At 44.3% G+C, this 24425-nt stretch overlaps 2 protein-coding genes across 8 annotated transcripts in view; one reads left to right on the forward strand and one right to left on the reverse strand.

Moving 5' to 3' along the window:
* Positions 1–18009, reverse strand: part of DDAH1 (dimethylarginine dimethylaminohydrolase 1) — a 252938-nt gene extending 234929 nt beyond the window's left edge. The window contains exons 1-2 of one of the 7 annotated variants that reach the window (XM_057547550.1): positions 15584–15937; positions 7702–7847 (exon numbers count right to left, since the gene is read on the reverse strand). The gene's annotated coding sequence lies outside the window, so the exon portion shown is untranslated. Of the gene's footprint in view, positions 1–7701; positions 7848–15025; positions 15167–15583; positions 15938–17447; positions 17536–17861 lie in introns of those variants that run through there. The other 6 variants (XM_057547547.1, XM_057547545.1, XM_057547546.1 and 3 more) reach the window with 6 other exon arrangements.
* A 280-nt stretch (positions 18010–18289) lies between these two features.
* On the forward strand, positions 18290–21209 carry CCN1 (cellular communication network factor 1). Its single transcript, XM_007173039.2, has 5 exons — positions 18290–18589; positions 18891–19104; positions 19454–19810; positions 19936–20147; positions 20251–21209. Exons 1-5 carry the CDS (start codon positions 18527–18529, stop codon positions 20551–20553), a joined length of 1149 nt encoding a protein of 382 aa, XP_007173101.1. The 5' UTR covers positions 18290–18526; the 3' UTR covers positions 20554–21209.
* The last annotated feature ends 3216 nt before the right edge of the window (positions 21210–24425 follow it).

A 24425-nucleotide genomic window follows, 5' to 3' on the forward strand; every position in this document is an offset into this window, starting at 1 on the left:
CGGGCAACTGAGGCAATACGGGTCGCCATATGAGTTATAACTGGATATGTGATGCAGATCTGGACTCTCCTTCTTCTGAGCATTTTAGTCAGAGTGCTCGCAGGTTGGAGAGTCGTGACCAGTCTGCTGGACTCTCTGTGGAGGGACTTTCTAAGGATTCTGGCCAGGAGTTGAATGTCTCACCTTCATAAGGTAACCCCGGCCTCTGCCTACCATAAGCATCTTCACTTGAAGGTTCTACTTGTTGCTCACACAGTATTTGCCTTTCTCTTCTCACCATTCGGTGGAACTCATTAGATAAGTGCTCGCACCCACAGATTAGATCCTCTAATCATTTTCAACCATTATTCTAAGCCCTAAATGAAACATTCCTCTTTTCTGAGCTCACAATAGCCTCTTTTTCCTCAGGACCATATTTAAGATCTCCCATACTGATTTAAACCTATTAATGCCTGAAGGAGAGACTGACTCAAGACCAATGTACAGGCCTTCAGAGTTATCTTGAAAAGGAAATTATGAGATTTCTGATCTCTAAAGCAGCTTTCTTTTACTGGGAGAAGAGAGCAGAATCATGTCCTATATTTTCAGAAGGTCTTTTATATTTTTATTCAGTGAATATTTTTGAAGACATAATCCTGACTGAGAATGTGCTTTAAGCTAGATTTTTAAAAGAGTTAAGATTTTGTTGTGATTTTCAAATGGCTAAAAATTTTAACAGTCAAATATCTCATTTTCATTAAATTGATAACAAATTGCGTAATTTTTAGGATTATAACTGCATATTTCCCTCATATAAATCTTAGGATTCCCAGTCTCCTGGAGAAATCTCAACTTTGCCTCTATTTTTAGAATAAAGTCAGAGATTTGTTAACTATACTGCAAAGAAACTGTTAAAAGGGCCGTTTACTCATGGATTCAGGCTAATAAAGCCTTGAATCAAAACAAATGGAGAAACTGGCTTTAGGGCTAGACAGAATCACTTATTTGTTTCCCGGTCAGTTTTGGTTTGGGGAGCCGAATGAAGAGTGATCCCTCAACAAGGGGTGGGATTGATGCACTGTCAGTCATCATTAATCACCGCAGTACCCCAAATCGCCTGTCTTCAGTCAGGACACCTTTGTTTCACATGCGTTTCTCCATATTCTTGACTAATAGTATACATACTAATTAGTCTACTAGCGGACTAATGCATGTTCATTAACACATACATTATCATTTAAATATTTAAGAGGGACTGCTAAATCACTTTTTAAATGTGGTATTATGTTCAATTATGCAGTCATTTGAAGCTAAATTTTAAAAACCAAGCAGTGCATTTTTCAGTGGTTTATATGCCTCCTTGTACGCTAAGTTCCTTGAGGGCAGGATCTGGATGATTCATCTTTGTATGCTTTTTGGTGCCTGGCACAGTGCCTCGCACACTGGAGTGAAGTAAATAGTTTTGGAATGAATGAAAAGAAGCCTCTTTGAAGAGGAAGGGGTGGATTCCACGTGAATGCATAGACTAGTTCTCTGACAACCATGCGATTTAAAAGGAACACCTGTACAGTCCTGCATAGTTTGCAAGCACTTCCGTACATTTATCGTCTCTAAGCAAGTGTCAGTAAGCTGATTTTACGGCAGAGGAAATTGATTTATAGAGAGATTATGGAATTCACCTCAGATTTTCTGATTCTCTAGTTCATGGAATTAAAAAACAAAGCCACACACACAAACAAAATAATCTCCCAAATTCATTCAAGAGGCCCATGTTTTTAATGTCTTAATCTACCTACCTCATTATCATCAAAGCTCTATCTACAGCGGGAGAACATTGGACATCATATCTAAAACATCAGTTCCTTCAACTGCAGCTAGATATGCCCATACCCCATCCCCACAGAACACACAGAGTGGCTGACGGGAACGGATGTGGCTGGTCCCGCTGGCCCAATTTGTAGTGCATGAACATAAAATCTGGTGCTTAGCTTTGCAAACATTTAATCATCAGGTACGATGTCAGGAGACAATGAAAAATCAACTCTAGCTTGTAAAACCTAAAGATCTGCTCCAAAAGAAAGCTGAAATTAAGTATCCTTGCCCAGAAATGTTTGAGTTCCTTGCAATATTAGGAATATGGCAATAAGGTAAAATTCTCCATAATGTTACTTATTTTGACATACTTTTAAGCATCATGTAAATACACTTATCATCAAAATGATGTAAAGGCAGTCAGCACCCAGGGCAGAAGAACGCGCTCACCATCCTCCCATCCCCGGCGTTCTGCCAGCGGGGCGTGAGTGGCAGGGGGGGCAGAAGACAGAGCTAGGGAAAGTTGCCTCCCCCTTCTGTGAATCAAAGCCAAAAAAGGTTCCTCACTGCTGCTGGGTCTTTGATCTCTTGCTTCCTATTTTTAGAACTCTTCTGTCCAATATCCTCTGCCCCATTGCCATGACCTTTCATGACACACTTCTCTTGGTGGTTATTTTGGGATCCTGTTCCTTTCCCAAAGTATTACTACAGCTAGAATTAATGTATGAGGTAGATCAGCACAAGTCTTTGCTTGAAAAAGGACCCAAAGGACACGTTCCCACATGAGGGTGAGGGAGCTGGTGTACAGGGAACAGATCCATCATCCATATTTTTAGTCATCAAAGCATTCTAGAAGGACTAAGGACTTAACGTAGCAGATACCACAACACAACCTCACAAGACAGCATTATCTAGGTGCACAATCTGGGCATGTGGATTTTGAAAATGTGTCCAGCACAGCTAAAGGGGTATAAATGTGTGTGTTGTTTAAGGGGCAGAGAAAGGAGAGACAACCATAAAAAAGACACAGGATTGATCACTTCAGCTTTCTTTTCCAGACTTTATCTCTCCCTAAATCTACAAACCATATTAAAGAGTCAGTGCTTACAATGAGGGAAGGGCAGAGAGATCAAGCATGCTTTGATTGCTCAGTATCCCTTAGAAAAGTATTTCTACACAGAATTTTTCAAAGGAGAACAAAAGTTCCCTTGCCAAAAATAAGAAGGGCACATAGATCCAGGGAAAAAATTCCTTGTCGGTGAAGACAGAGACATCTTTTATGTTCATCACTATACCTTCCGTGTCAAGTATAGTGTTAAATAGATAGCTCTATTAATGAGATAATTCGATGTAACGATAACAGCTAAACTTTATTGAACACCTACTATACGGCTTTGTGACAGCACTGTTCTACAAGATCTGCATAAATTAAATCATTGAATGCTTACAGCGAACCTGTGAGATATGTGCTGGTATTGTTCCCATTTGAGAGATGAGGATACTGAAGCGTAGAGAGTCTAGGTATTTCATCCCAGGTCAAAGAGCTCTTAAGTGAGAGAGCCAGAATTCAACATCAAGCACTTTGGGATCTAGAGTTTATGCTTGCAGGGTAAAGACATGGGTTTTGTGCCTCTGCTACAACCATGAGGAATTGGAAGAAACAGCTAAACCTAGTATTATGGCTTGAATTGTATCCTCTCAAAATTCATATTTTGAAGTCCTAACCCTAGTACCTCATAATGTGACTATATTTAGAAATAGGGTCTTTAAAGAGGTAATTAAGTTAAAATGAGATCATTATGGTGTAGTCCAATTAAGGGTAATCCAATATGTCTGGTGTCTTTATAAGAAGAAATGGACACAGACATGTACATGTATATATGAGACAAAAGGATCACCGTCTGAAAGCCAAGGAAAGATGCCTCAGAAGAAACCAACCCTGCTAACACATTGATCTTGGACTTCTAGCCTCCATAACTGTAAGAAAATAAATTGCTGTTGTTTAAGCCACCTAATCTGTGATCTTTTGTTATGCCAGTCCTATCAAACTAATACATTCAGTGTTAAAGTGTAAAATGGAAACCAAGGAAAATGCATTTGGTCCAAACGAGTCAAAATAAATACAACAATTCAAGGCAGAAAGTTGCTTCCCTTCCATGGACATGGGTTGACCAGTTATGCAACTGTTGCAAGTTCCCAATTAGTTGGGAGGTGCTGTCAGGACATTCCTTTCGATGTCTCAGACAGCTCCACTCTCAGAGGATCCTTAATGAATACAAAGGCTGAAAAATGTGACTCCGCTTAGACTTCGTGGAGGGTATATGATTTCTATATCTGTAGATTTTCTTGTCCCCAGGTATTTCCACGTTCTGAGTAAAGCCCTTTCTTTACTATACACTCATTTATCAGGTACCTCATATTGTAAAGTAGTTTTTAGGATAAAAGTTATACTAAAAGTAAATAAGGAGAGGGACTTCCCTGGTGGTCCAGTGGATAAGACTCCACCCTCCCAATGCAGAGGGCCGGGGTTCGATCCCTGATTGGGAAACTAGATCTCGCCTGCATGCCACAACTAAGAGTCAGAATGCTGCAACAAAGATCCCACGTGCTGCAACTAAGACCCAGCACAGCCAAAATAAATGAATAATTAATAAATAAATAGGGCTTCCCTGGTGGCGCAGTGGTTGAGAATCTGCCTGCTAATGCAGGAGACACGGGTTCGAGCCCTGGTCTGGGAGGATCCCACATGCCGCGGAGCGGCTGGGCCCGTGAGCCACAGCTGCTGAGCCTGCGCGTCTGGAGCCTGTGCCCCGCAGCAGGAGGGGCCGCGATAGTGAAAGGCCCGCGCTCCGCGATGAAGAGCGGTCCCCGCACCGCGATGAAGAGTGGCCCCCGCTTGCCGCAACTAGGGAAGGCCCTCGCACGAACCGAAGACCCAGCACAGCCAAAAATAAATAAATAAATAAATAAAATAAATAAATTTAAAAAATAAATAAATAAATAAATAAATAAATATTTAAAAAAAGAAAATAAGGAGAATATAAAAATCACCTGTAATCCCATTATCCACAGATAAATGCTATTAACAAAGAATGAATATATATACATATGATCTTTATATAAAAGTGATATCTTGATATGTATAGAATTTTTTGTCCTGCTTTCAATTAACATTGTTTTGAGAGTTTTTCCCCAAGTTATTAAATAGTTTTCAGAAAACATGATTCTAATGGCTTCATCATATTCCTTCCAAGAGATTATGCTATAATTTATTAATTATAAACTCAATACTGGCAAGGATATTGTGAAGCAGGCACTCTCCTAAACTGTTGGTAGAAGTAGAAAATGTTATGACCTTCTGGAAAGCAGTTTGACATTATGGATCAATATCATTAAAAGAATTCATACCCACTGCTCCGGTAATGAAAGGCAAAAGAAAAGTGTAAACCTTCACCTACTCAGTGAAGCCATCCTAGACCATCTTCTTTAAATTGCATTCCTGACATTCGATGTTGACTAGTAGAGAGACCTCAGTGACATCCTAGGTCATTCAATAGAGACACCAGCAGTCACATCTTAGTAGTAAGCCTGAACTATCTCTTGAGTAAAGGATTCTCTAGACCTGCCCTAGGAAAGTATAAGGCTTTGAATGGGTCAAGCTGATCTGCATGTAACTTAATGACTTGCCAAAACAAAGCCCCACACTATTTAAAGAAAGAAAAAAAATCCAGAAACTCAACAACATAATATTTATAACAGCTTCCAAGTAAAAAATTACTAGACATGTCAAGCAGCAGGAAAATGTGATCCAGAATCAGGAGAAAAAGTAATCAATAGAAACAAACCTAGAAATTACAGGGATAATGAGATTAGAAGATAACATTAAAACAGCTATTATAACTATGTACAAGTATTTAAAGTAAAACGTAAACATAGTGAGAAGAGAAATGGAAGATATTTTTAAAAGAATCAAATAGTTTATTTTTGGACCACAATGAAATCAAACTAGAAATAATAACAGAATTATACCTGGAAAATATCCAAATATTTGGATCTTAGATAACACACTAAATAACCAGGAGTCAAAATGAAATAAAAAAGGAAATTAGAAAATCCTTTGAGGGACTTCCCTAGTGGTCCAGTGGGTAAGGCTCCACACTCCCAATGCAGGGGGCTCAGGTTCGATCCCTGGTCTGGGAACTAGATCCCTCATGCATGCTGCCACTAAGGGTCCGCATGCCACAGCGAAGATCCTGCGTGCCCCAACTAAGACCCGGTGCAGCCAAAATAAATAAATAAATAATAAACAAATAAATACTAAAAAAAAGAAAGTCCTTTGCAATGAATGAAAATAAAAGCATATATATCAAAATTTGTGGGAGGCAGTTGGAGCATCTAAAGGGAAATCTACAAAAGCAGAAACTAACACACCATTGTAAAGCAATTATACTCCAATAAAGATGTTAAAAAAATAATAAAATAAATGCTTATAATAGAAAGAAAAAAGACCTTAAATCAATGATCTCGGTTTCCATATTAAGAAACTTGACAAATAAGAGAAAACTGAACCCAAAGTAAACAAAAGAAAAGAAATAACACCAGATGGTACACCACAAACAATGGGGGAATCAAACTAAACAATACTCTAAAATGCTACCAAATGTAATGGGATCCTAGGACACAGTCTTCTTGCCCAATAAGTTCTCCTTTCCTGTCTACTTCCAATGTCGTCCACTGCCTCGGAGAAAGGCTTCAAGTAACTGGGTTTACCTTTAAAACTATATAACAGAAATCCTGGGATTCACCATGCTCCATTTCTGATAAGGCCAAGAATATAATTCACACATCCATTACTTATCATCAGAACACCAGAAGATGTAAGATACCTAAAAGGCCATAAATAGACATCAGGAAGCCTGGATTGCTTACCAAAGGGAAGGTGAAAGGCATTCAAAACAAAACTATCCAACCCCTTATTAAGGAGAGGTTATCAGAGGACCCTCCAGGCTCATGCTGATACTATGTCCTAAGCAGAGTCGTTTAAACCAAGCAGAGAAAAACACAGCCTGTTCTTTCAAGCTTTGCAGAAGCACTGGAAGTTCCAAGAGCAACACCGTCCAGTGCGATGAGAAGACCTCACCCCTAGTATAGGGCCATGTTCAGATAGGGATCCAGAAGTAGTTCTGGTGCACTGCACCCTTGTGAAGGGACACAGTATTTGCACACACACATTATTTACCCATGCTCTTACCACTCTAGACCATGCTTACCTCAAAGTCAGGGACCACATCTTAGTCACCTTTATATCTCTAAACCCTGGCATGGTGCAATCATTTAATAAATGTCCTTTAAAAGGCAAGCGGGAACCCCCCAGAAACCTAAAGGGGTTATAGATAACACCCAATGTGACAGCCTCGAGACTCAGAAAACAAAACAAGCCTCCAGATCCAAGCTGAAACCAAAGAACAGAGGCTTATTACCTCTTTCCTGAGTTCAATTTGATTTTTAAAACATTTAAAAACGGATTTGTTTCCAGCCTTCAGTGAGCATTTGGGTGCGACTGGGTTTTACCTTAACTAGTCTGCCCATCCTTTTCCCACGGTGTTCTGGAAGAAAGCAGAGAGTAGTGACTCAAAACTTGGCACCATTCTTAGTTCCTATGCGCTGACACCAGTTTGAATTCCAAAAGAGAGACGCTTACAAAGGATCAAAACCTGGATGCCCTGGCCCTAGGATGTGGTTCACATTATAAACTTTCCAACATGATGCTAAATTAGCTGCATTTGGTTCCAGATGGTTAATGCCTAATAAGTGGAGAGGGGACTTCAAGTGGAAATTGTCTCAATTCTCACTTTATGTCACTTCAGAAGTCTTTCCTGAGCTTACCCCACACCCACCCTCATCCCCTACCTGCTTCCTTCGCCGCAGTTTTTCGGATTGCAGGCCCTTGAAAACAGTGTTTGCAGGATGGCCCAACTATGAAAGTAGCCCTTTCTGGCCACGTCTCCTGGACTGAGACTCAAGGACTTCTCTATTCAAAATAGCAGAGCAAGGACCTAGAAAGTGCAGAAGGCCCAGAGAAAAGAAAGGTGAATGGAGTCCGGATGTGCTGTGCTAACAAGAAAAGATAATGAATCCACAAGAATGTCATAATTCACCATGTTCTTCTCATTCCATCCCCCTCAACCTTCCCTCCCCCAACACACAAGCACGCGCACTCACACACACTTCAGTGCATTTGTCCAATACCCTTTTCACATAGTCCTCTAACTTCCGAGTTTCCACTCCCTTTATAAGTGTTTGCTCTTTTTCTGTATTCTTTTATTGTTACCACCTTGCCTTTATATAGCTACTTTATTTATTTATTTATTTATTTTTGGCTGTGTTGGGTCTTCGGTTCGTGCGAGGGCTTTCTCTAGTTGCGGCAAGCGGGGGCCACTCTTCATCGCGGTGCGCGGGCCTCTCACTATCGCGGCCCCTCCCGTTGCGGGGCACAGGCTCCAGACGCGCAGGCCCAGCAGCTGTGGCTCACGGGCCCAGCCGCTCCGTGGCATGTGGGATCCTCCCAGACCAGGGCTCGAACCCGCGTCCCCCGCACCAGCAGGCAGACTCCCAACCACTGCGCCACCAGGGAAGCCCCCACCTTGCCTTTATAGAGCCGCAGTATCACTTTAGTGCAGCCTTAGACTGCCATGGCACTTCCCTCTGCCTTTGAAACATAGAATCCCGAACTCATACTTCCTTCATTAGTTCCAATTAAACTCCACATCCTGAGGAACCTGTCATCTGCCCCTAGAAGGCAGAAATCATGTATATCTAAATCATTCTACATAGTGCCTAGCAAGGAAGCAACTGTAAGTGCAGGCTTAATATCACCATGCCTGTTCTCTGATTATAATGATGATGATAATGATTCCATTCACTTTAATCTGCACCTCCTTTTAGAAGCCAGGCTCACCAGTGAGTGGCTCAAAAAATTCAACATCAATGGATCTGAAAGTGCTAAGAAAAGGTAAAAGGGCTGGCTCTATAAAGCAAGGTGGTAACAATAAAAAAAATAAAATAGAAAAAGAGCAAACACTCATAAAGGGAGTGGAAACTCAGGAAGTCAGGATGGTGTAGCAGACAGGTAGAAAGGGCACAGGCTTTGGGTCTGGACACAGTCAGACAGGTCTGGGTTAGAATCCTTATTTGGTCGCATTCTAACTGCTTGTTCTTGGGCAACTTTTTTAACTTCTCTGAACCCCGACTTCCTAAGCTTAGAAAGATGTTCAAAATGCTCGCCTTAGAGGATTTTCTTGAACATTAGGTGAGATAACCTCTAAGGCATTTGGCTCATGTCAGTTGCCCTGTAAATGTCAGTTCCCTTCCCTCCCACCTCAGAAAGAAGGATCCATAGTGATAATTTCCAACAGCACCCATGGGGATGGTCCTCTCTGTGACTAATGCATTTTCAGAGGCTCATCCTAAGTTTCTCACTTTTAGGTGTTGTCTGTTGTCTCATGAAGATGCCCATGTTCTCTGCAATCACCAGCTTCAAGGGGAACCTACATGTTAGTGCCTGTGTATAACTGGGTCTGACCTGTCCCATCCATCAAAAAATACAAACTGAACAACACCTCACATCTTTAAAGGGGGGGACTCAAAGTTAGACGTCCCTTGTCTGTACTCCCAGAGCAATTTGGATACACTGTACATAGAACATAGATCGCTATATTGTATTATCTGTTTAAGCATCTAGATCTCCCCTAGGCTACAAGACCATAATGGCAAAGTCTAGATATTATTTCTCTTTGCATTGCCACCTAGCATGAAGCCTGTCATTCATATCATATTTACAGGATTGAACTGAGCCATCATCTCCTGGATCTGCAGTGCTTTGGTATATATTCCACACTTTATAATTCCCCCAGCAGCATTTCCCAGAGCCTCAGAAGGTTCAAGCATTGAACACATATTGTCTTTTTCCTTTAAGAATTGACTGTTTAGGTGATCAAAAGGAACAAACTTGCAGTTATAAAACAATAAAAGATAAATAAATCCTGGGGATGTAATGTACAGCATGGCTAATAATACTGTATTGTATATGTGAAATACTGTATTGTATATGTATATGTGTACTGTATTGTATATGTGTATTGTATTGTATATGTATATCTAAGAGAGTAGATCTTAAAAGTTCTACTCACCAGAAAAACAAAACAAAACAAAAACTGTAACTATGTGAGGTGATGGATGTGAACTAGACTTACTGTGGTGATCATTTCCCAATATATACATACATTGAATCATTATGTTGTACACGTAAAACGAATATAATGTTGTACGTCAGTTATATCTCAATTTTTTAAAAAGTTAGAAACAAGTACCAAAAAAAAGAACTGACTGTTTAAAAATAGCTTTGTTTTTCTTTTGAAAGCTAAAACCTAATTAAAGGAGAGGGGATAAAAAAATGTCAGAGAAACATTTGGGACTAGCCTCAAATTGCTCTATGCTTTTTATGTTTTGCCATAACCTTGGGCACCACACCCATGCCCACATCCAAGGCTCAGGGACACCTTGCACAAGGTGCACAGAGGGAGTGCTTGGTGGGTGCCTGGAGGGCTCAATGCTGAGCAGCTGTGATATGAGGGTGACCATGCGCCATGGGTGGTAGCAGCACCATCGGCCTCAGGTACTAAAGTCAATGGTGATGACTAAGCTAGGCTAGAAGTATCTCTCAATCTCTGAGTTCCTCCTCTGCTCTGACACATCTCTTTCTCTTCAGAGAAAACAGGAACAAGCTCAGGCAAGGGTCCCTGAGGAGGAAACCCTCTTTTATTATTTGACTCATTCATTACCAGATTCTCCTGAAGAAAGTGGGGTCCACAATGACTGAAGACAAAATTAAGCTCACATTTAGAAAAATATTTAAGCGAGGAATCCACAATCAGTTTTTAAGGGGAAGTCAAGAAGTTGGGGGCAAGTGCCTAGACTTTAAGGCGGATTTCATGGAGGGCAAACGCCATGTTCTTCCTCAAAAGAATGGTCTTTGGAGACAGACACTCTGCTCTACCTTAACATCTCATATATATATATATATATATATATATATATATATATATATATACACATATACATATATATATATATATATATATATGTATATATGAACTGCTTAGCCTTTGGTAGGCAAAACCCAGGCCCCATAGACATAGCGATCCCCATGGCTCCCAAACACTGAGACCAAGTGTCAGCTGGCACTAATCCTCAGGTGTGGTGTTTTGTATCTAGCTGATCTGTGGAGCACTTGAGTGCATGACCCTGAGTTGGAACAACCCCATTATCTTACAGATGAGGAAACCAAGGCAAAACCTCACATGGCTCGACACTGCTTGTAGGCAAAGTTGCAATTCCATGACAGGCAAGGCCACTTGAGTGCTTTCTTAGATGATTGCTGGAGCCCCAGTGCAAGCCAGGATCCTGGCCTGGGTGGATCTTATAAATCACATCAGCTATATACCATTTATCAAATGATTTTTTAACTAGAGTTCATCAAGTTTTTTCATCTAGTCTAAAGAATACAGAATATTCTCTAGAGAATAAGTCTAGCTCATTCTATGCTAATTGTAGTAAAAGTAAAGGTAACTGTGGTGCTTGCTGTGGAAATAATTATAATTTATTAAGTACTTACTATATGCCAAGCCTCCTGCTGAGTATTAAACATGTCTTATGTCTTCTTTCACATAATCAGCCCAACTGCCAGAATCCTCCTTTACACTTAATCCTCGGTCCCGCAAAATTTGGCATGAATAAATGGCTTCAGTCTCTCTGTAGGATCTATCTGTGTGCTCATGTACTGTGCCCAGATCAAATCCCTTCTAGATGCTGAATGTGGTATGTGTGGTTTTAAGTGGGCAGTTAAGAGACAGGTATCTCTGGAAATAAAACCCAGAAGAGGTGAAGGTTAATTTTTAATCCCTAAATCTGGAACCAACCCATTTGATAGTGACTTATAATTAATATATTTCATATTGCTCAAGCATGTCTAGAAGATAGATTGCAGGGCGGAGTGGGAGAGGTGCCTTCCAGTTCATTCCTTTGAAATTTTTCTGTGTTATCACAAAACAAGAAGTTCTGTAAGGTAAAGGGGCTAGAAATGCCTGGCTTCCTGTGGACAGATGCCAGGTGGAGGAAATAAACAGATATAGCTCCCACTTGATACGAATGCCCTAGAAAAATTGTTTCCTAGCATGCTGCCAAAGGAGTGCCTGCTGCTTACAACATAAAGTCAAGGGGAGACGTAAGAGGGAGACTGAGTGGTGTTTGGGGAGTGTGGAAAGTAGAAAATAAGAAAAAGACACTGATTCCGATTTTGTTGATAAAATGTAAACTCTTACAACTGAGTCAGTCAAGTGACAGCCATGATTCTTAAACAAATGAAAATCTAGTCAAACTGACAATTAAATGGAGCCCATGGTGCTATTCCTTAACATTTCACGAGAGGCTGAGAGTTACAGAATGCCAGAGCAGGACAGGTTCTTAGAGACATTCAGTCTGGAGGTCACAACTGGCAGCTCCCTCACACTGTCTTCTTTGGTTTTCCCAAGATTAACTTTGATGGCATTTTAACATTGTTCTAATTAATTACCAACATTTTAAAAAGTAAAAGCCTTCACCTAAAGATCCAGATCTCTTTAAAAACTGAGAAAACAAGCAAACACTGGACCTACATTTTCACCTACCAACCACTTAGCCCCCACTGCACCTCCCTCCCCCCATAGAGTCCACACCATCCGCATGGTTCCCCCAGGCTGAGGCCAGTGTCAGCTGGCAAAAATCCTTGGAATGGCATTTTGTTTACCTGGAGGATCCCTGTGAGCGCTTCAGTTCATATCCTCTGAGCTGGCGCAACCCCATTATCTTATAAATGAGGAAACCAAGGCAAAAACTCACAGGGCTCACCACTGGCTGTAGACAGAGTCCCAACGCCACGGGCAAGGCCATTTGCGGAAGATCCCAGCTGACCTCTCTTGCCAGTTCCCCAAAGGGACTCTATGGTCAAGCCTCCCTAGCGGGTCCTCATTATGCATGGTCAAGGCTCTGTTCCCTCTGTCTCAAATATCCTTCCGTGTAGAAGACTCTTGCTCATCCTTACAGACCCAGATTAGTTCCATTTTCACTCCCCAGGGCCGAAAGTGTCCACACAGCACTTTGTACGCACTTCAGGAACAGACTGTGAAGTCCTTCGGGGAAGGTCAATGTTAAAGTCCTCTTTTTTATGTCACCAGTGCCTACCATGGTACCATGACATACCATGAGATCAGAATAAATCTGGGGTTCAAAGAGGATAAACAATTTGTCCTCAGATACATAGATAATTATACTCATAACATATAGTTAGAAAAAACAAGTTAAAAGTAGATTGGGTCCATAAGGAACACTCAGACTGATAAACTATCAAGTAAGTGACACTGAAAACCACCTCAGTGACAAATGTAGTTCCTACCGGGCCAAGCCTTATTCCAGAAGCAGGGACTGCCTGATCAATGTGGCTTGTAAGGTATCAGAAGGACCCCAAAGGCCAAGATACCTTCCCCACCCTCTGCCAAGGTGTCTAAAAGTCCACTACGTAAACTTATTTGCGTTAAGGCTTTTTCTGTTGAAATGCAACACTCCTTTCCCCCTCTTCCCCAAGAGTCAGTACATTAGGCAACTCTTAGAGGTTCACACAGCTTCAGTTAACTTCTCAACTACTTTTCTATCTGATGCATTTATCCTGAAACATCTGGGTAAGCTGTGATAGAGTTAAATAAAGGTTAAGTTCCAGAAGAAGGGACAGGCCTGAACGTCTAAAGTAAGAGATGGGGAGTAGGCACAGCGGTTAAGGGCAAGGCCTGCTGGGACCAAGATGCCTGGGTTCAGTTCTGCTACCTGCTAGGTGAGTGCCCTTTGGCTAGACATTTACCCTCTGTGCCTCCATTTCTTCATTTAGATAGAAAATGGTGTTAACCAGAGGATCTACCTCAATGGGGCACTGGAGAATGAAATAAGTCAATAAATAGCAGGCATTCAAAACTGTGCCTGACACAGAGTGAGCCCTATATAAGCGTTGGCTTCTGTTATTATCAGGAGAGGATGGCGTGAAATTTAGCCCTGAAAGGGACTGCTCCAGTTTTACTACCTGCTGTCTCCTTTCCCAATTTATTGATGAAGGATACAAGGCCCAGAGAGGATGTGCAGTTTACTGAAGACTGCAGGCTAATGGATGGCAGAGCTAGGGCTTCCTATCCAGGGGGTCTGCCCCCACGGAACTTACTGATGAGGAAGGGAGGAAGGGATGTGGGAGACCAAGAGAAACCAAGAGGGAGCTCCAGCCTCTCTCCCTTCTAGGGATAACGGGATCCAGGCCCTTGGGGACTTCTCCCCAAAGTCAATTCCACGTCCCCGCTCTCGGGTGGGCTTGATGTCTGAACGAACGCCACGCTCCGACAACGCACACACAGCCCCGCACCTGGGCGTACCCTGCAAGTCTGGCACAGCGCGCCAACTCTCTGCCCCGTTGGGAGGACGAGTCAACAGCGGGGTGGGTGGACGGGAAAAGTGACACAATCGGGCCGGCGCCCTCCCGGCCAGCCACCCACGCAGCCCAGGGCGGGCCGGGCCCTCTCAGGGGTGCGGGCTCAGGCCGGGCGGCCGCGGTCTCCCCGGCACGCGCGCACCCGCACGCCAGCCCCGCCTGCGGCCGGGCGGCCCGAGGACCGGGCGCGGGCACTTTTCAGCAGCTCGGCGGCCGCGCCGTTGCTGGGCCTCCTCCTAGGGCCGCCGCCGCCGCCGCCCCCCGGAGCTGGATGACGGAGTCTTGAAAGACTTTCACCAAATATGGGCTGGGGCTGGAAACGTCCTGCGCCGCGCGCCGCCGGAAACCTCTAGTCCTGGCCACCGCCGCGACTCCGGGAGCGCAGGCCGGGCAGCCGGCAGGGGGCGGCGGGCAGCAAGCGGCCGGGCGCGTCCCGGTGCTCGGGCCCCGGATCTCTCCCCATCCCCCCAGCCCGCCGTCTCCGCCGGGGTCCCGGGGGCAGCTGAGGCCTTCCCAGCGCCACTGCCACCCAGTTCCCGCCGCCATCCCGGCTCTCTGGCTCTCCCTGCAGTCACTCGGGGTGGGGTGGGGCTTGGGGGAGCGGAGAGCAATAGGATGGCGCAGGGGCGCCACCTTAAAGTTGGCCTTTCGCCGTCACAATAAGTTGTGCTGTACCTTAAGGTGGCTATAAAAGGTGGAGTCGTGAGCCCGCCGAGTACCTCTGAGGACAAACACGCACACACACAGCTATTGCAGGCACTCCCGTCGTCCACGGCAGTGTTTCTCAGGGTGTGATTCCCCGAACAAGCACCATCAGCATCACCTCGGGACTTCATAGAAGTGTAACTAATAAGAAATTTGGGGGTGGGGCCAGTGGGGTCAGTCGTTTAACCAGCCCTCCAGGTGAGTCTGATGCGGGCCACAGTTTGAGAACCACTGGTCTAGGGCTAGGAAACTGGAGTCGCCAGATTTAGAGTGATTATTATTCTCAGTTGCCGCCAGACAGTGAACCCTTCTTTTGGTGACCTAAAATTCCCTGGCATCAGCGCGCGAGAGACGTTCCCATCGCTCAGTCCAAAGCCAGGAGCTGAGAAGACAAGCAGCCCCTTCTCCGTGCCTTGCAGCCCAAGGAAACAAGGCGGCCCCTTATTCTCTCCTGGGGCTCCCAGAGAGGGAGGGAGAGAGGAAAGAGAGCAAAAGAGCCATGCAGAATTAGCACCCAAAGACACTTACCCATGAACGTTTGCACACTGACCCTTCAATCTGTCAACGTGAACTGATCTGCAGCTCTCAGCAGAGGAGGGGAGAAGGCGATGGGACATCTGGGGTTTCTAGACCTTCTCGGAGCAGGACTTGACGAGCTGCTGTTCCTCTTGTCTGAGGCTGTCGTTTACTAGCAGTCTCACCAGGACATAGTATATGGAAAGGCTGTGTACACAGGTTACTCCCGTCTCTCCGGCTCCCCAACGTCCTGACCCTGTTTGCTGCAGCTTCCCACCCCCTCCCATCACACACCCCCTGCTTTAAATGGGCAGCTGACGGTGAGGTTCTGTAAATTTCTCCTCTGGGGCAAACTCATCCTCCAAGATTCCCCAGATGAAGCCCAGAAACAAACGCACACAACCCTTGTTAGAAAACTTTAATCTGATTTTTAAAGGAATCTCTGGAATGGTGTGTTTTTGAATGCTGTGCAGCAGACTGAATCTCTTTGAGCCCCCTCTTCCACACACACACGCGCGCGCACGCGCACACACACACACACACACAACTTCCATAAAGGAGCAAGGTGTGTACATGAGCCAGTTGGATCATCCACTGTAATTTTATTTTAAATTATGATAGACAGATTGCGTGAAAAACAAGGAATTCCAAAGAATTTCCTGCTCTGGGAACAGAAGTTAAGTCTATATTTAACAACATTTGAAGCTGTCAAGAATGCTTTGTGGTTGGATAACAGAGGCAGAAAAATGTTAAAAACGCAGGCTACTGCTATACCCAAATATGGAAATATTGTTACGTCTGGTGTCTGATTCACCATCTGGAAATACTTACAACCATGAAGTCAAATAGAAAAGACGCCACAACAGAAGCCAGGAACGCTCCTCTCCATTCTCTCTTCACCACCTCCTCCCACCCTGTACTGTACCTACTCACCCCCATCCCCAGTCACTTCATTAAGAAGGAAACAGTAATGAAAGTTGAACACAGGAAAACAACAAAAACGTTTTCTAAATAATAACTGATGAATTGGCTTGGGCAGGATGCAGGGCCCAGAACACCTGACAGTCTATTGTCTTGAAAAGTAAGTTCACCACCCCACATCCCTCCAACAAAACCTTAGACATCCTACTCCCTCTAGTAAAAGCTTCTTAGACTTCTGGAAGAGCACTTTTGAATGAATGAAACTTAACTCTTTCCTGCCACAGTTCTCTCCATTGGAGAGTGTTTTCATTGCAATAGCTTCTTGTGTTTATTAGAGTCATTCACAGAAAAGTCACACTGAAGGCCTTCTTAAGCAAGACTTCTCAGTCATTTAGACTGAACAGCCCTAAACATCGCAAAGGACAAGGATTTCTCCCAGAGCACATATAAAAGAGAAACTGTCATAATTACTGTGTATGTTTTTATGAAAGTTACACAAGAAGATAGTTTTTTAAACTTTGAGGGAACATTTGTCCATCACACTAACGGTATTTGAAGTTCAAGTAACTTGCTTTGTAGGAGGTCTTCTACTGAATGTGTTGCTGGTAGAATAGGACCTTAAAATTGCTAACTTTTTTTTTTTTACTACAGAATATTACATCCTAAATCTCTTATTTCTCTGTACTTAGCAAAGCATTGCAATTCACTTGAAATGGGAGGCTTCTAAATGGTCCCAAGGAAAGGAGTTAAAAAGCCCCACAAAACTTTCAGCGTCAAGGAGTCTGCTTTTTCCAGAGATCCACTGGGCACAATGGTGCTGGAATCTGGTTTGGTTTTGCAGTATATACAGGTGATGATCTCAATACAAATCACTCCACCGTGGTCCCCTCCGCTTCTGGCTGGCTGCTTAGTTAGCGTCGCCTCCCGCCCGCGGTGGGAGGCTGGAAGGGCTTACCCAGTCTCCCGCATCCGTGAGGAAGTGTAAGTCCGCCTCCCAGAGAGCTCCCTGCGTTCGTTTCCTCTCGGACTTCCAACCCAGGCAGTGGGCTGGAACTAAAGTGGGAACCTCCAAAAACAAACAAGTACGACATACCAAAAAGCGGAGGGGGTGGGGGTTGGCGGACGGGGGAAGACCTCTGCCTGGGAATCTGCCAGACGATGGGGGAAGTTGATTTTTTTTTCCCCCTTCTCATTCATAAATGCCACCTCGGGTATTAATTTGCAATACACTTCACTTGTCCAATAAACACCATGCCAAAGATTTGGGACTTGATCCGAGCACGCTTCTAAGAAGTCCTCAGATAGATTCCTGGCTCCCAGACACTCTCCCTCCCCGTTCTCCTCTCTCAATAGATAACTTGACTCTCACCTTCGCTGTAAACAAGCAAACAGCTCGCTGCCTTCCTGGGTGAGGGGTTCCAAGGCTGCCCGGTCAACTCGGCATCACCAAACAAAACGACTTTTGTTCCTCCCTCCAGGTCCTCCCACCCTCCCAATCCAGGCAAAGTTCTGAACTCGCCCCCCTCGGCCCTTCCACCACCATCACCACCATCGCTCCAAGAAGAGCCCTCCCCTATAGAAGTCGTTATTTAAAGTGGAAAAAACGGAAGATTGTTTTCTTGACGGGTCCAGGACAAAAAAAAAAAAAAGTGCAACGGAGCCAGGGGAGGTGCTTGGCAGGAGCCCGCGCCAGCCAGCATTCCTGAGATGTTTGAGAATTCTGGAACGCGCAGACAGAGTCGACGTCACTGCAACACGCGGCGCCGCGGCCGGCCCGTATAAAAGGCGGGCTCTGGGCGCTGGGGCAGACCGCGAGCGAGAGCGTCCCCGAGCAGCAACCGCGCCTTCCGTTCCTCCCCGGCAAGGACCTCGAGAGAAGGACGCCCGCAGCCCGCTCGCCTGCCTGGCTCTCGCCTCCCCGCCGCCCGGCCCACCGCCCGGCCCACCGCCCCAGCCGCGCCGGCCCGGCCGCTACGCACCGGTGTGTTGGCGTCTTTGCCTCCGCGCTCTCCTGGACCCCTCCTGCGCGCCACGATGAGCTCCAGCACCGCCAGGTTGCTCGCCCTCGCCGTCACCCTTCTCCACTTGGCCAGGCTGGTGAGTTCTTTGGCCACCGCTTCCCCGTCCGCTCTAGCAGCCCCGTCGCCTTTCCCCAGATGGCCCGCGGCCGGAAAAGCTAGACTCCGAAGTTCGGCGGGGCGTTTCGGGGGAGCTCTTTCTTTAAGCCCGCCCTGAAGACGTGCCGGGGGGCCCTCCCGGCGTACGCAGCCGCCCGGGGTGGCCGGGCTGGACGGGATCAGAGACCCCCTGCCGCCCGGGCCGGATACCCCCATCCCTTCCCGGGGCGTCCCTCCTGCCCACCGCGCAGAGCCTCACACGTGTCCTCTCCCCCTTCCAGGTTCTCTCCACCTGCCCCGCCGCCTGCCACTGCCCCCTGGAGGCGCCCAAGTGCGCCCCGGGAGTCGGGCTGGTCCGGGACGCCTGCGGCTGCTGTAAGGTCTGCGCCAAGCAGCTCAACGAGGACTGCAGCAAAACGCAGCCCTGCGACCACACCAAGGGGCTGGAATGCAACTTCGGCGCCAGCTCCACCGCTCTGAAGGGGATCTGCAGAGGTAAGATGCTTGTGGTTTGGCCCCTTTAAAAAAAGAATAGTCCCCGTAGTCCAGAAGTTTAGTAATTTTGCGACCATGTATGGTGATGCTTTGTTGTTGGTAGCTTGGCAGAAAGGCACATGATTTCAGCAGTCTGGAATGCAATTCAGTGTGTCTGGGCCCAACGAAAAGCGCATACGGAAAAGTGATTCCTGACTAACTTATTGTTCTGCTCTGGAGTCTCCGGGGAATCGTAGGAAACTTTACCATCAATTGAATTTAGCAGCAGAAAATATGTCTGAGTTTCAGGCCGTCGTACGGAATCTTAACTTTATTCTCTTCTCCCTTTCTTTTTTGGTGCTCTTTGCAGCTCAGTCAGAGGGCAGACCCTGTGAATATAACTCCAGAATCTACCAGAATGGGGAAAGTTTCCAGCCCAACTGTAAACATCAGTGCACATGTATTGACGGCGCCGTGGGCTGCATTCCTCTGTGTCCCCAAGAACTCTCTCTCCCCAGCTTGGGCTGTCCCAACCCCCGGCTGGTCAAAGTTACCGGGCAGTGCTGTGAGGAGTGGGTCTGCGACGAGGATGGTGCCAAGGACCCCATGGACGACAGGGACGGCCTCCTGGGCAAGGAGCTGGCCTTCGATGCCTCGGAGGTGGAGTTAACGAGAAACAATGAATTAATTGCAATTGGAAAAGGCGGCTCCCTGAAGCGGCTCCCCGGTAAGTGAAGACTGAGACATTGCACTGAAACCCATTCCTAGTTTGAAACTTCAGAGAAATGAGAACTTGAATCTGTTTGTGTCGGTATGCGTCTGAGGAATCTTCCCTCTTGTTTGTCCCTCTAGTTTTTGGAATGGAACCTCGCATTCTGTACAACCCTTCTTCACATGGCCAGAAATGTATCGTCCAAACGACTTCGTGGTCCCAGTGCTCAAAAACCTGTGGAACTGGTATCTCCACACGCGTTACCAATGACAACCCTGAATGCCGCCTGGTGAAAGAAACCCGGATCTGTGAAGTGCGGCCTTGTGGACAGCCGGTGTACAGCAGCCTGAAAGTAAGTGCCTGCAGTGCCGTGTAGACTGGTCCCCTGGGTGAGATGGGAACCTCTCTTCCAAGAAAGAGAAACACTAACTTCCCTTCTCTTCTCTTTCTTACAGAAGGGCAAGAAATGCAGCAAGACCAAGAAATCCCCCGAACCGGTCAAGTTTACTTACGCTGGATGTTCGAGTATGAAGAAATACCGGCCCAAGTACTGCGGTTCCTGCGTGGACGGCCGCTGCTGCACGCCTCAGCAGACCAGGACTGTGAAGATGCGGTTCCGCTGCGAAGATGGGGAGACGTTTTCCAAGAACGTCATGATGATCCAGTCCTGCAGATGCAACTACAACTGCCCGCATGCCAACGAGGCAGCCTTTCCCTTCTACAGACTGTTCAATGACATTCACAAATTTAGGGACTAAACGCTACCTGGGTTTTCCGGCACGAGGGTGGACAAAGTGGGAAGAGAAGAGTGTCAGCATCACGGAGGCGTGGGTGGGGGCGGCGGGCTGAAGGGACTCATTGTAGAAGGGATGCACTGCTCATTCTTGAGTAGTATTAAGGTATTTCGAAACTGCCAGGCGTGCTGGTGCACATGGACACTAATGCAGCTGCGATTGGAGAATACTTTGCTTCATAATATTGGAGCACACGTTACTGCTTCATTTTGGAGCTTGTGGTGTTGATGACGTTCTGTTTTCTGTTTGTAAATTATTTGGTAAGCGTATTTTTCTCTAGGCTTTTTCCCTTTCGGTTTTACAGTTGTAAAAGGTAATAAGATTAGTTGGACACTTAAAGACTCCATCCTTTGACAGAAGTAAATGGGAGGGGGGGGGGAGTCCATCCCTTCCAGAAGGTGACACTCTGTGAGTGTCCATGAGAGGCAGCTATCTGCACTCTAAATTGCAAACAGAAATCAGGTGTTTTAAGACTGAATGTTTTTATTTATCAAAATGTAGCTTTTGGGGAGGGAGGGGAAATGTAATACTGGAATAATTTGTAAATGATTTTAATTTTATATTCAGTGAAAAGAATTTATTTATGGAATTAATCATTTAATAAAGAAATATTTACCTAATATCTGAGTTTATGGCATTCAGGATTTTTAGAGAATGTTCAAAACCATTGGGGACAATCTAGCTTATGCATTCAATCATTGAAACAGGATTTACTGAGTACCTTACTTTGTACCAGGAACTGTTCCAGGTGCTTGGGATAGAGCAGGGAACTAACCTCTAAAAATCTAACAATGATTGCTTTTATATCTTCAGCAGAAAAAAATCTTGGAGTTTAGAGTAATCTGTTTTAAAAACATGTATTGAACACCAGGCATTGTACAAAGCACAAGAAGGAATCTGAAGCTAAGTTTGTGATTTAAATAATAATGCTTTATTTTCATAAGAATTCAAAGGCTAAGGGTCTCCATCACCCAAGCTCTTTGAGGTGGGTATAGTAGAGTCATTTATCATTTTAATCACTAGGTAATTGTGCAGGTCCCTTCGGTAGAGGAAACTTTAATGAAAACAGCCCATAACCCAGGCTGCCCACCTTGAAATCCATGGGCAAGATTAAGCATGGTTGGATAATGTGATATAAGGTCACTTGTTTATAACTTTATATTTTTCTAATATTGTTCCTTGGGAGAACGACTTAAAAATTCACCCATGGTTGGGATCAGAGAAAAAATCTTGGAATCTATAGGAGTCAGTTTGTTTTCACTGAATGAGCTTGAAGCAATGACTTGTGTTAATCCTAATAAGCTGATGATTAGGTAAACATACCGTTAAATGCAAAGGAATGCAAGGAATTTCAAGTACTTTTCCAATAGCGTGAGGACCACGCTACCCCACCCCCTTTCCTTTTTATAATATAAGTTATATTGAGGTGGGAGGGAGCAATTAGATTGAATTGGCTATCTAGAAGGTCAGAGGCTAGACGCAGAGCTTGCCTAAAAGGACCCGAATCGTAGGTCTAGGAGAGGTTGAGAAGGCTGTGTTAATGTTTGTGAAAATGCTGGTAGCTGGTTTTAGAAGAATCTACATCTTTAGAAAGCACTGACAATAAACCTTTTATAGAGAGAAGTTTTCCTTTCATCAACCCCTCTTGGCTCCTGTTCAAATCCATAGTGAAATATCTCAGTCTGCACTTTGTTAAGAGAGTACTTGAATTTTTAGGCAATAAGAGAAAGTGCTTTAAAAGGAGAGGAGGGGGACTGCTTCTGGGATCCTATAAGAGTGAGTTTTCAAAATAGTTTAATATTGATGCTCCGTTAAGACCTACAGAAAAGCACTGCCTAAGCACCTGTTTTAGAGCCTTACTGAAATGCACAAAGGTTCATGTAAATGTGACAGCAAAATCTATGGGCAAAGGCCTTCACTCTTCTGATTCTGACAATATCTTGCCTGAAATATTACAACTGCGCCTACTGAGTTGTCAGCTTTTCTTGCCCGAGGCATTCAAATTTTAAGGTATTTGGAAATTTAAACAACACCTGGCTCAGTCTTGGATGCAGTTAAACTTGTCAGCGCAATAGAACATGTAAAACATATAATAAAGTTGTGAGGATTTTGTGGTGCAATCTTGTTAAACAGACATCTAAATCCATAGGCAAAATTTACACATTCCCAGGCACAAATCCTGAGGTACTGTCTTCCAACACTAGAGCCCAGCAAATTGCTTCTTACAGAAAGATCAAGGAGCAATATTTTATAGACCCTTTAAGTATGTAGTGAGGTAATATTTGTCCAATTAAGTTCAAATGTGAAACAAACCTAGCATGGGAAAACACTGGATCTTTGGGTCATTAATCTCATCATAAGAAATATACTGAGTGATACACAAGTGCCGATTCTATATAAGTAAGAGTACTCAATTAATTTAAAAGAACACAAATAGACGCAAAATATGTCCATTTGATTTGGCTATAGAAAAAGAGTGAAGACATTAAAAGTAATTGAGAATAAAATTATGCAATTTAGAACATATCAGTTTTATCTAGATCTGGAATGGAATGCTGCCTACTTCAAATATTGAGAAAACAATAAAAAACCGTGTATTGCACATATAAAATAGAAGTTGCATATATAAACATTCATTATAATGTACATTATATGTAACCTCCACACACGCTAAAAATCTTGTGTTGTAACCACTTTCCAGTCTAAAAGACCCTGGTGTTCTTGAGCTGTTTTTTTGTTTTGTTTTTGATAGAGATGTAAGCGTTGAGAGTTATAATGTGACCCCAGAATCTTAGGAATTTAGTGAATTTTAAGAAATATTCTTTGGGACGTTTAGCAGCACAGTAAGTGGTCTCACGGTGATGATTCCCACATAAGCGCATGTGCTGTCCGCTCCACAAAGAGTTGCAACTGAATCAAAATTAGCAGAGTACATTTTAGTTATTTTACCAGTAGAGAGACCAGATATGATTTGTTCACAACCTCTTTCCTGCCTTCTGGCGCTATTTGAAAGCCACTTGAGCAATAGCAAGTGTACAGTGGGACCATAGTACAGAACAAAGCTGTGCTCTGGGCAGGGTGGCAGATGATACCATGGAAAGAATCCCAGACTAGAATCAGGAGGCACGTCTTTTACACCAGCTCTGCCATTAATTTACTGGGTGACCCTGGGCAAGTTTCTGGATTCTCCTCTGCTGTTTTAAAATGGAACAATAGATTCCCACATTTTTGTCACCAAAAAAAATTATTTTTTATATACTCTCTTTGGTGCATTGACTCCCATACCTTAAAAACTTTGTCTCCTCAAGCAACTGAATATATGAGGTGAAAACTGCTCAGGTCTTTCTGTGGACAAAAACACTCATCTCCATGAAGCCTTTGAAAATGTAAGGCTCTCTTTACTCTCTAAAGCACCCCTGGTTATAGGATGTGACAATCCCTGGATCTCACAGTATGTAGGTCCATACTTTTTCCTCTCCCTGTGTAGCCCCAATATCTGGGCCTCATTAAGTCCCTGTCCTAAATAACTCATTCTCTGAAACAAAATACATTGTGAAGCACAGCAATAATACAAGTGTCCTATGAATACAACAGACTTACTTGTGACTTACTTTATTGGTGATGGGCAAAGCTCATCCATGTAATCTTACAAAGTGCAATTTAATTAAACAAGTACTTAGCTGCATTTGTTAGTACTTTACAGTTCTCATATATTCTGCTCATTCATTCTGAATCCACCGCTTTCTTAATCTAGTGCAAACATCCAAATCTAGACACCATCATCTCTTGCCTGAATTACTGGAATGGCCTCCTTACTTGTGGCATATTGTATTTTC

Source organism: Balaenoptera acutorostrata, chromosome 1 (genome assembly GCF_949987535.1).
Source record: "Balaenoptera acutorostrata chromosome 1, mBalAcu1.1, whole genome shotgun sequence".
Classification (NCBI taxonomy): domain Eukaryota; kingdom Metazoa; phylum Chordata; class Mammalia; order Artiodactyla; family Balaenopteridae; genus Balaenoptera; species Balaenoptera acutorostrata.

What these genes read in the sequence shown, in the direction of transcription:
- CCN1 (XM_007173039.2), top strand. Translation starts at nt 18,527, where the DNA reads ATGAGCTCCAGCACCGCCAGGTTGCTCGCCCTCGCCGTCACCCTTCTC. An exon ending in TTCTCCACTTGGCCAGGCTG is followed by an intron (nt 18,590 to 18,890) that starts GTGAGTTCTTTG and finishes TCCCCCTTCCAG; the next exon opens with GTTCTCTCCACCTGCCCCGC. An exon ending in CGGTGTACAGCAGCCTGAAA is followed by an intron (nt 20,148 to 20,250) that starts GTAAGTGCCTGC and finishes TCTTTCTTACAG; the next exon opens with AAGGGCAAGAAATGCAGCAA.